General features: G+C 33.0%; 1 protein-coding gene across 1 annotated transcript; it reads right to left on the reverse strand.

Moving 5' to 3' along the window:
* Nucleotides 1–415: 415 nt before the first annotated feature.
* Nucleotides 416–12,708, reverse strand: LOC121993272. The gene is made up of 7 exons (XM_042548000.1): nucleotides 12,492–12,708; nucleotides 12,195–12,366; nucleotides 6,905–7,028; nucleotides 6,191–6,549; nucleotides 1,718–2,984; nucleotides 1,353–1,552; nucleotides 416–1,253 (listed from the first exon to the last, which is right to left on the reverse strand). The coding sequence occupies exons 1-7, from the start codon at nucleotides 12,575–12,577 to the stop codon at nucleotides 1,179–1,181; spliced, it is 2,283 nt and encodes a 760-aa protein (XP_042403934.1). The 5' UTR covers nucleotides 12,578–12,708; the 3' UTR covers nucleotides 416–1,178.
* Between the last annotated feature and the right edge of the window lie 1,360 nt (nucleotides 12,709–14,068).

Genomic DNA, 14,068 nt, shown 5'->3' on the forward strand with positions numbered 1-14,068 from the left:
GATTCAGGTGGAATTTATATTGAAATTTCGGATTAATTTGTTTCAAATCGGACTCGGATTAGGTTCGAGTTGATTTAGATTCACTTAAATTTAAGATTTAATTTTTTTAAGATTAAATTAAATTTTATTTTTAAAATAAAATATTGTAGGTACATTTAGAGTTTTTTTATGATTAAATTAAATTATATTTTATTTACATAAATAACTCAATTGGTATAACAATAATAATAAAATATTGATATATAAGTGAAAATATTATAAAAATAATAATAAATAAATAAATTGGATGGATTATTGGAGTTCGGATTTAAGAATTTCAAATTAAATTTAGATTTTGTTCGAATGAGTTTTTTTTTTAGTAACCAATCTGCAACCCAATTCAAATCCATCCAATCCAAGCCAATTGACACTAGTAAATGTAAACTACCAAAAATTGATTTCACAAGTGCTAAAAATTACATAACGTTTAGTAATGATTCTCCAACGATGAATGTAGAGAATTTAAAAGTTATCTATGCTTTTCCCGATGTCATATTTCCATGCTTTCTTCGTGTGCAGAGAATCAAAATAGATTTTATACGTTAAACTACAATCCAGGTTGAAAAACAGAACAAATAACAAACGGATGCCCTTTCTAAATGGACTCAAACCGAACTGAATTAGATTAAACTGGTTCCCGTTCAAATTAAAATTGGAATCGATTTGGGTTCGCTGCAATGAACATGGAACACTCAGGGCAGACTATTCACAAAGTTCATTTCTACAACTGATAATTCAGCTCCAAGATCTGTCGTGAGTTCTCATTCCTTAGCAACCAAGGTGACCATTGTTGACCGGGAACAAACATTATTGTGGTGCAAAAGAGCTTGACCATACTCTCGGTATTTGCTCGCGCATAAAGAACATGACAATGCAGAACCTGCATTGCTATATCTACTTCACCATCTAATGGTTTATCATCCCAGGATTTGACCAACTCATTCAAGGTTTCTCGCACCTTTGGAGACCAAGTACCAAAAAAGATATTACATATATGACAGACTTCACATAGCCAAATGATATTGGAAGAGGTGGCCATAGCATAACGTAACCAGATAAAATTCGAAGTTATCAAGCTTAATGCACCTATCACCTTGGACTGAAGGGTCTATAAGCTAATGATCATTCTTCTTTTGCTATCAATGAGCACCCTTTGGTCTCTTTGGGCGTGGAGACATAAATAGTTTCCGCACAGAAACAACAGGATCATCCACCTGCAAAATGTAAGAGTATCATGAGTATTTAGTTGTCTTCAGAACCTACAAAATAGTGGAAACAATGTAGTAGCTGCAAAACATTCTCAATCTCCGTACATCATCAAGCAAAGTGGACGAGGTCTCTTCCCTTGAAGTTAACAGTTCCTTCTTGCGCAGAACTAAAGCTGCAAGTGTCAGTCTCCACCCAGGCATAGCTTCACCATCCTCCGGAGCCACCCAGGGGCAATAGGGCCGGTGCTGCCTGATTGGATCAAACTGGCTGGCCTGATAATACTGTATTCCAGTTGATCTCTTGCCTGACGGACACAAGAGGGGACCTTATAATTGTGTTTAGAAGAGTGGAAAAAAAATAGGTGAACAAGCTTTTCAAAAGAAATAATTAGGTATAGGTTGACAAAATATCAAACCTCAACACTGTAAAGAAAAAAGAATACAAAAATATTGTGATTTAAGGACCTTACCAAATTTGTCCTTTGCATCATCGTTTTTTTTAAATTCCACCAAATCCGACCTGTTAATGCTTTGGTTATTCATCTTTGTTTTAAGCATAGAATTATTTTCACCATTTCCAATATTTGCACAAGCACTTGCTATAGCAGCATCAGTAGCTGAAACAGATGCAGTTAAATCACCACTGTTTGGTACTAAATTGTGAGGTATTGATTCTGATGTTAAAATATCATTGTTAAACTTGGTGCCATTATCTTGTTCTTCCACCAATTCAATCTCGGAACAATTTTGGGTGTCAATAGCCTTCGTGCTTGCAGCTTCCCCAGCAATCTCCAATGTTTTATAAGATGCCTCTCTATCCACAGTGTCCTCTTTATTGCCTTGAGAAACCTCTAACACATTTTGAATGCCCACTTGATTTTTAAGATTACCATCATCAGTAACACCTTCCTCATTTGTAGAGTTATTTGCACCACTACTACTGCTTGCACCAGCTATCTCTCCTTTAAAACTGGTTATAGCATTATCCTCATTGTTTCCGCTCAAATTTTCATTTTCATTTCGTTTACGCTTTAACAATCCTGGACCATCTGGGATAATGAGGCCCTCGGTCATCTCATTCTCAGACCGTAATGGACAATCCTCTACCTGCAAGCACTCACTATTCGCTTGGTCCCTGAATGACTTTTCATGTTTGCTAGATATGAATTGGGTTCTCAAATGTCTGCTGATAATGGGAAAAGAAACACGCGGTTGGAAATTTTGTGTAGCTGGTGGAGGACCACCAGCAATTGTCAAATTCAAGCCCGGTGACCTTTCTTTCAATCCTGAACCATCATCCAGAGTATGGGAACCTCTACTAGTATCAAAAGTCTCCAATTTTGAATTGATTGTTCCTGAAGTATCTGCTTTAGAAGTTATCATGCTAGAAGTGATTGACTCATTTTGGTCACTGGAATCTGCAAGTACGGTGTAAAGTTCTAGAGGTCGTTGCACAGTTTCAATAGCCCATAATGCCACACAAGCACCACAAAATTTGCATTCCAAGACAGATGATGCTGGATCATAAGAATCCTGAGCGACATCCAGCGTAGCTGATTCAATTGACTCGATTCCCCTTGAATAAATCGCTAAGCCATCATTCTGTTCACCGTGCAACTGTAGTGATGACTTGGGCGTAGGTGCACTTTGTGTCAATGGATTGGATAGGTCTTGACAGTCAACAACATAGGGAAGAAGCCTAGGTTCCCAACCACACAAGCAGATAATTTTCCATACCTGTAGTTATATAAAGATTTTAATCTTCCAATGACGAACTATTGAACAAGTCTGACTAAAAATGAACTAAACATTCATAAATAAACTAGGTACTAAACTTGTTCATTTGGAATAATAAACAAGCAAAGTTCAACACTTTCAAAGGCTAGGTTAATAAACAAGCTAGATACCGGCATAAATAATCTTGACTTGTTAATGTTTATTAATAAGCTGTCAACAGATTCGGCATGCACATTGTTCTGCAATTTTTGTAAGCATGCTCATGTGGGATATGCCACATATAGATGGAAAAGTTTTAAGTGAATTCATGATGCACTAATTATCTTATTTATTCTGACTATCCTTTGTACTGCTTTAGCTTCTTCCATGCCGGACAGTGGCTTCATGTCTATTTTCACATGCTTAAATATACTAAAACATCACAAGCTTCAATATGCTAAAACATATATAAGTGTCATCTACTGATACAATGTTCAATTTATTCCAACTACAATAAAAATGTGAAATTTCTAAATAATTTGTACGCTAAAAAGTGGAACTGCATGTGAATGTGATAATCCCAATGGTGCCTTTGGTTAGGGCTGTAAACAAGCCGAGCCGAGCCGAGCCGAGCTTTGGTGTGTTCAAGCTTGTTTGATAATATAACCGAGCCGAGCCGAGCTTAAAATGAACCAAGCTTTTGAAATGAGTGTTCAAACTTGGCTTGGTTTATTTTTTATGAGCTTGAGCTTGTTTGAAGCTTGGCTTGAGCTTGGTTCGTTTAGATGTTATCAAGCTCTCAATTCAAGCTTGGCTTGAGCTTGGTTTGAGCTTGGTTCGTTTAGATGTTATCAAGCTCTCAATTCAAGCTTGGTTTGAGCTTGGCTTGAGCTTGGTTTGAGCTTGGTTCGTTTAGATGTTATCAAGCTCTCAATTCAAGCTTGTTTGATTGTTTGAAACTTTTAATTGTTTGATTGGTTATTAAGATTGATAATTTAAATTTATTTATTTATTTTATTGTATTGTATTGTTTATTTAGCATATTGAAAAGAATTTTATTAATAAATATTGTTCGTGAATATTGTTCACGAACGTTGTTCACGAACATTGTTCACGAACGTTAACGAGCTGAACACATATGTGTTCAAGCTTGTTTGTTTAGCTTAACGAGTTGTTCAAGCTTGTTTGTTTAATTAATCTAATGTATATTGAACGAACATAAACAAGCTCTTACCAAGCCGAACACCAAGCTTGTTCACGAACGCTTGGTTCATTTACAGCCCTATCTTTGGTTCACAAAATAGAATAGCTAAGGAATAAATAGTTTTCTAAGGAATAAAATAAGTAAGAAATAATTAAAAAATAAGTTTTCTATAGTTTGGTTCATGGATTGGAATGCACAAAAAAATAATTCTTATATTTGGTTGAAAGGAATGTTATAAAGAACACAAATAGTTTTCACAATAGTAAATAACTTCAAATAAATAATTTATTTGACTTATTTTCCTTGCAGAACCCAATTAGCTGTCTTGCACAAATTGGCCAACCCAAGCACACTACCTTACCCAATCACAGCTTGATCAGCCTGACCCAGTTTGCCTGGTCTGATCAGACAGTCTAACCCAACCGGCAGCCAAGCCCACCCCGCTTGATTGGAACACCAGACATGGTTGGCCATACTGGATTGACCAGCCTATCTGGTTTCACTGACTTGGCCAGATCACCAGGCTTCCCAAACCAACTTCTAAATCCAACCCACTCATCCAATTCAATCAATAAAAAATATCTATAATTCCACCCTTTTCCCAACCCAAATTTTCTTTCCCTAGCTTTTTAAACTTAGGATACCCACACTAAGTGATCAAGTGACTAATAAATGATGATACAAAAAATTAATAAATGAACCCTTCAAGCCTAGCCATATGATGAAGGCTTCAGACCACTGGTGGGCTACGCGGATTTAGCCTACATCACGTGTTGCACGCAATCATTTGTGTATGTGTCACTATATTGCTATCTATCGCTGGTGAGGACTTCAACCCAAGTATTAGATGGTACCAACTATACTCTGTAGTCAAGGCTCTAATAATTCACTTCTTATTGGATCTATTTAATAAAAAAAATGAAGTAAATAAATATGAAAGTATGTACATGTGTGGTCATTAGCAGGTGTTACAAAGTTTAAGAGTTGCTAACAGATGCGATAGATGTGATTGAAAACTAGTTTTATCAAATAATTGATTATGCTTACCTTCTTTCCATTCTGCATTTTATGCTTATATATCCTGATGTGATTCTTTTATGAAAAAGTTCCTCCCACTTATAGCATTTTCTTTTCCTATACAAAATATTCTTTACTTACACTTTGGCTCGTGTTTTGTTATATTTTGAAAAGTGAATAGAGATTGTTTATTTGCTTTATAGCCACTTGATACTTGTTTAACTCGTGTTATACTTGTCATTGATGTTGTGGATATCGTATTCTAGTAAGGGTGGAAGGGGGTCCTTTCTAATATGTGAAATAAACCAAAGGTCATGACAACGGGCAGGACTATACCAGAATTGGCACATTATGGTACAAAAAACATACTTAGGTCGATGGCAAAAAACCTAACACAGAGAAGGATACTTTCAACTTTGCCTTTTCAGTTTATCTTTCTTAGTAATTTTAGACATCCATTTTAGCAATTTTATCTTTGTTACACTAACTTTTTGTATGTGATGTTTGCTACAACCCAATACTTTGATTCATAAGTATGGTAGATAATATCATAGCCTTGTGAAATTCCCCTTATAGCATAAGGAACATATAATGATCACACATGACTACAGAAGCTCCACTTCATTTCGACTACTTATGTTAGCTAACTCTATACTTCTTTTGATTTCCTTATCCTTCACATTTTCTTTCAATCTATGAAATTTTATTGCAAAATATTCCTTTCTAAAAGATATCACTTACATACTATATTCCAATTGTAAATATGGTTGTCAATGCTATCTATTTCATATATTGTAGCAATGAGTGATATCAAAACTTTGTTTGGCAAGTATTCTGCCAACCACCATTGGCAGTAGTAGAACAGCCAATTAAAAGAGTGAAAATAAACCTCATGTTCCTATTAGTACAACCATTTGTACTAAGTAATATATGTTTGAAATATATCCACTACATAACAAGCTATTCTTATTTGGAGAAATTTCTGTAATTGTGTAAAGAAACAGACCTGGTAAAACAAATCATTTGCAGCAGTTCCCAAACCACTATCCATATCCTTGCATACTGAGCCATCAACAATCTTAAGAGTTTTGCTGAAGTTAATTGGATAGTGTGGTGGCTCTGAAAGAAAATTCTCTAATTGGGGATTTTTCATCTTCATGTAATCCATGGCTGAGGATGAAATCAGAGGAAGCGCTGAGAGCTTCAGGAGTGCACAAGAACGCATATTGTAACTCTCTATCAAACTTTGTGGAGGTGTTGGAGGAAACAGAGCTAGTGTTTCATCACATGCATTGTCGATCCAAGGACATAAAAGCTTATGCCTGTTATTAAGCTCCAAGCTGAATACAGCAGCAGCCTTTTCAACTACAATAACATGTATTTCATACACCAGGAAATGAATAGTAAAAAATAAGAGAACAATATTGACTATGCTACACAAACTTATGTCTAGTAGTATGAAATTTCAACGGTATTGGTTCACAAGACTCATCACATATGCAATAACCAAACAAGATGTATATAACAAAAAACCTACTTTTCTCAAAAACTAATAAAGCCAAAATCCAAACTCTTAATTCCACTATTTTGACATTATCTAATGGCAAAACTAAAACATTGACATTGTGTAACTTTGTTCAGCTTAATCACAATACAATATACACAACATATTAATATCTGCATCTCTAGATCTTTGAAATGTATAATATATTTAGCACACCTTGTTGCAATGACCATGACGAAGGAGTTGGGAATAGGAGTCGTGCTCCACATGATTCACAGGCTATGACCTCCATTTCCACATTTATCCAGCCTCTCCTTGCACAATTTACAGGATTAATAACCTGATACAAAAAGTTTCAAACTCTCAATAGGAAACCAATTAAAGAAGAAATGAAGGAGTACATACATATAAAGATTCAGGTTAGCACTGCTCAAATGTTAAATGCCATGAAAATGCAAAATTCATGAGCTGCTAGCATTTTTCGAAATGAAATGTTCATGAAGCTGATACCTACTTAATTTGGTCATGGTGTTATGAGTATAATTTTGAAGACAGATTATATATTTATTTAAATGTTCGAATGCAATCAAAAGAATGATTCTTCTCTTCAAAATGAAAGAAATGATCATGAGCATGATATTGGTTTATTTAACTGCACAGCTAGATAAAAGTCATTAGCTTCTTCTGTAATTTGAAGTTGATAATGATGATCCAAGTATTACAATAGTTTCAATTGCTGATTGTTATCAGTCAGCACGATCAACACTTATCATTTTTTATTGCAGACTGATAATGATATTACGTTGGCATGAGTGAATGTCACTACGTCATCTGTGTTGATCAGATTTAGTTTGACAAAATTTCAAGCTGTTCAATCCTTTTCATTCATGATTTGATGAGCTTTCAAGTAACTTGTTATATTTTCTTACGGAGTTAAATCATTTCAAAGTTGTTTTTTTTGTCTCTACTTTCTTTAGACTAACCAATCGATCAAAATGACTAATTTCTTGACAAAGATCACATTGGCTTTTGCTGATATCAATCCAACTCAGGCTATTTGTATCACTATCAGCTGCATTTTACAATTATGGATTATAGGATTAAGACATATTTGATGAGTTTTCAATCATTTCTAAGTTTTTTTTTTTAGTCTCTACTTTCTTAAACTAACCAATCGATCGAAATGACTAATTTCTCGACAAAGATAACATTGGCCTTTGCTGATATCAATCCAACTCAGGCTATTTGTATTGCTATCAACTGCATTTGAACTATGGATTATAGGATTAAGACTTATTTGATTTATCACAGCATACTTTGAAGAGTGTCAAAGAGTGACAAAATATACCAAGTGCCCACATGGCACAAAATGAAGACCATACCATCTAGATCGGAGACCTAAACTGCTACACAGTGTGATCCTTTAAATCTCGAACCTTGGTAAAATACATGAAAGGAAAAATAAATAAATAATGTGTAAAAAGAAAGGTAATAACTTCTAGCACTTTTCAGTTTTTTTTTAAAAAAAAAAACATAACCCAAAACTTCTTGATTGAGTCAGTAATCATATACAAGTATCATAATAAAGAGATGATAATATTCAAGAGATGGAACTATAGAAGTTTAACTCCAAAGATACAAGTAATATTCAAGAGAAGGAAATTTCCTTTTAAATGTTTGAAATCCAATCATAAGAAAGCACCCAAATCTACAAGTTTCTAGCACTTTTCAAAATGAAAAAGAAGGTTGATAAACATAATAACTTCTTGATTTAGTTAATTACATGACTTTGGCCTCTTTTGCAAGGAATCACTTCTAAGTTTGCAGATGAGATTTGTTTTCTGAATGTATGAAATACACACACCAGTCACTAACTAATATCAGTAATAAATCCAACGTACAGCCCAAGAATTTGGTATTTGGATATATCAATTTTACCAGTGATTTGTGCAGAGCTATATCTTTAGACTTTGATCATCATTCAAACTTTTTTATAACTTAAACGATAATCTATTTTGATACCCATTCTAATCACTCCATTAATCATAATCGTTTGACTGATCTACTTAGAAATAGGAACTAAAATCTTAATCACTTGAAACGCAATGCCAGTCAGATAGGCTACATCAAATCAGTAGGAAAAGAATTGAATGAGAGGGAATAAAACATTACAAATAATAAAAACTAACAAATTACAGAGATAATGTATGTGTATTCAATATCATGATACAAAATTTTCATATATAGATTTTAAAAATATCTTTGTTTATATCGAATGTTTACTTTTTTTCTTATGTTGTAATTACCAATTAATGCAATGTTACCTTCACTGCACTTTGTATAACTAGATACTAAAGATTTTTTTTTTTTCTGTTTTAGATTTATTTACATTATGATTTTAAAATTTGTAAATATCATTGGGCACCTATATTGTTTAAAGGTATTTTTTTATTAAGGAACTCTTTACTGACTTTCAGCATTTTATAAAAAAAATAAATGAATCATCAAACGTATGGTTATTTTATGGATGGATAGAATTATTTCAATACATTTGCATTATGTTTGTATAAATATGTAGCAGTTAGCCTTTCTATAAGTCATATTCTGGCAAGTTATTATTCTAATATGAATTGCTTATCTGATATTATTTTTTAATCTTCTTTACTATTTTGAGTTTTACTATAGTAGATTGTATACTATACTGCTGTTACATCTATGGATCATTAATTTGTTATTACTTGACATAATCAGTAACAACTGCACTGTAATTAAATACATCTCTCCTTTATTAGTAGAGTACATGTGTGGTTCACTAATTAGAAAGGACATTAATCATCCCACTCATTTCCTCCAGAGATCACACGAGATATTTACATGACTTAATTATGATATAATGTTTAATACCACCTTGTCTTATTAATTATCAATTTTAGCACTTAGTCTTGATTTTGCCTGATTTAATCCGATTTAATTTGGATAATTGATTCACTTAGACTTTTTGTGATTGTGAAAGATGTTTGATTTTCATCATTGCTTGTCATTCTTAACAATCAAAATAAGCAATCTATTAATAAATCACACCTATGACAAATGATTAACAGAAAAAGTAAATAAGACTGTTTCAATGGTATGTATCGCTTATGCAACACAAATAAAAAAATTCTACTTAACCTAATAATCACATTCCTCACTTTTCCGTCTAGGCAGACAGTGATTGATTAGTTAGTATCACAAATAGAAGCAAAAGAGTCGGTTCTGAGATTGTTCATTGCTATAGACCATTATCTGTGGGAACTTTTGCAGAGGAGCATGACCTACAACAATTTAATTTTGTTCCAATATAATTTTTATTTAATAATTATCGTGTAATTTCATAGCATGCAAAGTATTTCTTAGGAAACAGTGGGTTTTATGTATGATAGTTCTCTTGCCAGCAATGGTATAGAGGGCCTATTTGGACTAGTGATTTCCTTGTCTCCTGGACAAAGTTTGCAAGAGTTGTATTTGACAAGACTAAGAGTTATATGATCAATAGTACTATAATCCAGAGAACAGATATTAAATTGGTCATCATTCCTGAAATTAGAGGGACTGAAAACACAAACATTATTGGCACTCACATGATTTAGTTAATGAGCATAAACTAGAGATAAGGGTTTCATTTCTTCTTTGTTGAATTCCTCAGCATTTCCCTGTCCTACACTTTAACTTCTGAGTATCATGGCTACCAACATGATCTTGGTTTACTGACCTTTAAATCCTCCATTTTGGCTAAGCACATATGTTTTCCTATGAAGTTTAAAACAATTTTCTTTGGTGTGGCAAGGCTTTTCAGTAGGTACACCAAAGGGCATCTTCACCAAGGAACATGGTAGTCTCATCTAACTCATGATCAGAATAGGATTGCTTGTGATATTGATTCTTATCACCACTTTTCTTATTCATCATGGTTGAGCTTTCTATCAAATTAGGCTCTAACACCATACTCCTACTTGTAAGCACAGACTACTATGAACACCTCATCAAGGGAAGAAAGCTTTTCATTCCCAAGAATTTGAACCATGACCTTGATCAAAAATTGAATTGGACTCTGTAAAAAATCACATCTTCCCTCACAAAATTGACTAGTGTTTGAGTATCTTTGCTATGTTCCATCTTCAAATTTTTATAGTGATCCATCTCCAACGAATTGTTATTTATTTTGATTACATCGCTCGGTATTTGAATTCTTTGTCTTTAGGTCATCAATCACACAATAATGTTTATCTTTCACGTATGATTGCTCAACTATTTTGCACACTTCTCATGTGGGAGAGAAGCATTTCCAAATGGATTTAACTCTAAAGCCATGATAAAATTATCTATCAGCATCTCATGCTTGATAATTTACATCTGTGGAATCTAGTATTGGTAGAATAAGATGGCTAAGTTTCTCTTTCCCTTCAAGAAGGAAATTAAGCCTTGTAATTCTCTGCCATGGTTAGATTAAGGAGTGGCAAAAATAGGTTAGGTTCAATCAATAGAGATATTGTTAGAAGTTCCTGACATGATTAGTAGTGCAATGAATAAATAAATTCAAGGATGAAAGCTCAGATAGAGATTGCACATGTAGGCCAACACTAAGATAGAAGAGAACTAGTTCCTTACTTGATTGTAACGGAATAAAGAAAAATTAAGTGAAGATTTTGAGGATGAAAACTTGGATAGAAATTGCACAAGTCCAGCAAAACACTGAGATAAAAGAGAGCTAATGATTAATAAAGTCTCAGTTACATCAATAGAAGGATACAAAAAGGATAAAGCTATATATACTTGAAGGAAAAAGTCAGATCCCAGTAACATGGAGCACTGATAACATGTGGAAGAAACTCTTACTATTTCCAGTACTCCATGTACAAGGGTACAGGGATTTGATCTCCATTATATGGTCAAGTCCCCGAAAAATAAGGAAACGAGTACAAAAGTAAATAATGTAAGATTAAAGAAATAGAGAGCAAAGAAGGAGAATAAAAGGATGGAAATAAGAGAGATTTCCTATCTGCAAGAATTCTTTTAGCTAACATAGACATTCCAGGAAACATCGCATAAAATATTCCAAAGACTCCAAGAGCTATGCTTCATTAATTTGGATGGAAGATAAATGAAATAAATTAAGAAACTTTTACTTGAGGGAAATGAGGGGAAGGAAGAAAGTGAAAGGATAAGTTCCGGCCTATTTCCGACATCTCACTTCCAAATAATCGGATGGAAATTGAAGAAAATACGAATTTGACTTGTATACTTTCCAAATTGCTAAAATTATTGTTCTAACCCATTTCCAATTCCAACTAAACATTAGTGAAAAGCATGAAATCTCGCTTCTTTTTATTTTTATTTTCCATAACTTCTAATCATTTCCTTTCTTTCTACTTCCTTTTCCCCAAGCAAAGACAACAAAACTTCTCAAGGAAAAGAAAAAAAAAGAAGAAGAAATTGTTTCCATAGGATAAAGCTAAAAATCGCAAACCTTGGGCTTTCCAAACCAGGTCATGGCCTTGAAGGTAGCCAATCTCTTCATGAGATCCTCTCGATCCCAGGGCCGACAAGATGGAGCCTCCGCGATCGACCCCAATGACGACGACGGAACCCTGACTCCCCTGCCGAAGCTCCCACTGGAACCTGATTCCGTTCTATTCCCACTGTTCCGCACGCTAATTCTCATCAGAATCATCTAAAGCTAAAATCCTCCGCCAAAGCAAAGAAAAAACAGGAGAGGAACAGGATCCATTGTATTTATCTCCTAGGGTTTGAGGAGAAAATGAACCTGGCGAGCGCGGGTCTGAGCTTGGGCGAGTGGGAGAGCTTTTCCATGACCCTTTGGAGCCGCTTCTCTGGATCACCCGCCGCCATGCTGATGATGCTCGTGCTCGGCGTGAGATGGGTCGGGACGTCGAGGTGAGGGAGGGAGGGAGGAAGTGTGCACTTGCTGTTGTGATACGGCCCTGGGATAATTGGTTGTTAGGGATGGCTCGGATTCCATATTCTTCAGCTAGATATCGGATATTTATTTACACATTTAAACTCATGGAAAAATCTAATATTTCCTATACTAATAATTTTTTATTCTTTAAATATTATTAATATATATATATATAATAAAAAAAATTAAACATTTATATAACCTAATTCTAATCCTAACAAAAATAATTACTAGACTTTAGAAAAAAAAAATTATATATATTATTTAATTAGATAGTTAGGTCCAATATATATTAATAATATTTTCATATCCTTAGCTCCGATATTAAAATCATTATCAGATTGAGAAAAAATTATCGTCCCTCCTGATAGGAGCCACACAAGAAACAGATTTAATATTATGGGAGGCTATTTTCATAATAAATATTAAAATACATATATTATTATTATTTTTATAATCTAAGATTAAATTCTAAAATAAACTATCTTCTTTTCTAATTTATCGACAAATTAGAAGCGCATTTTATATTATAAATTATTATTGAGCTCATAGGAAATGTTAGGGTCATAAATGAGTCAAGTTGTGTCGTTTGTGGTAAGTTTATTTGATAAAATAATCAAATCAAATCAAGTTAAGTTATTGAAATAATTACTCAAACTTAATTTGATTTTTTTTTTTTACAAGTTTAACTTAAACTTGATTCATTTAGATGTTATCGAACTTTCAGTTAAGTTTGTTTGATTATTATTTTTTCTTTACAATTTCAAATTTGTTTAATTGATTATTAAGTTTAATAATATAAGTTTATTTGTTTATTTTAAATATTTATTTATTTATTTATCATATTAATAAAAATTAACATTGTTTATGAATAATTCATCATCTTTATTTATAAATAATAATGAATTGAACATGTATATTTTAAGTTTACTTATTTAATTTAACGAGTTGTTCAAACTTATTATTTAATTCAGTTTGTATATAAATAAATTCGTACTAACTTCATCATCAAATTTATTTATGAACATTTTGTTCATCTGCAATGCTAGGAAACGTCATAATATGGAGGTTAAATGAATCTTTGAAAGAGATAGGGTGTCACTAAGCAATTTTCTTTGTTATTTCACTGGAGGTTTCTCTTGGTTCCATTTCATCCTCAAGCATTTGTTAATTTCATAAAGCATTCATACTATTTTTTTTATCCAAAATATATAATTTAGAATAAAAAATTACTTTATTAAATTTAAATATTTACTTTTCACTACCACATCTATCTTTTCTAATTTTTGTTCGTCTATAATATTTAGGGAATAAAATATATTTTTTAAAAATAAAAAATACTATTCATAAATATAAAATTTAAGGAATAGATAGAATAGCTAATGTAAAATTTTTTAACTATCCTATCTAAAATTTAGGAT

This window comes from Zingiber officinale, chromosome 6B, assembly GCF_018446385.1.
Source record: "Zingiber officinale cultivar Zhangliang chromosome 6B, Zo_v1.1, whole genome shotgun sequence".
Classification (NCBI taxonomy): domain Eukaryota; kingdom Viridiplantae; phylum Streptophyta; class Magnoliopsida; order Zingiberales; family Zingiberaceae; genus Zingiber; species Zingiber officinale.

Excerpts from the sequence above, each read along its gene's own strand:
- LOC121993272 (XM_042548000.1), bottom strand. The coding sequence starts at position 12,577 with ATGGCGGCGGGTGATCCAGAGAAGCGGCTCCAAAGGGTCATGGAAAAG. Across the intron at positions 2,985-6,190 it reads CAAATGATTTGTTTTACCAG|GTATGGAAAATTATCTGCTT; the intron begins GTCTGTTTCTTT and ends ATATAACTACAG. Across the intron at positions 1,254-1,352 it reads CGTCCACTTTGCTTGATGAT|GTGGATGATCCTGTTGTTTC; the intron begins GTACGGAGATTG and ends TACATTTTGCAG.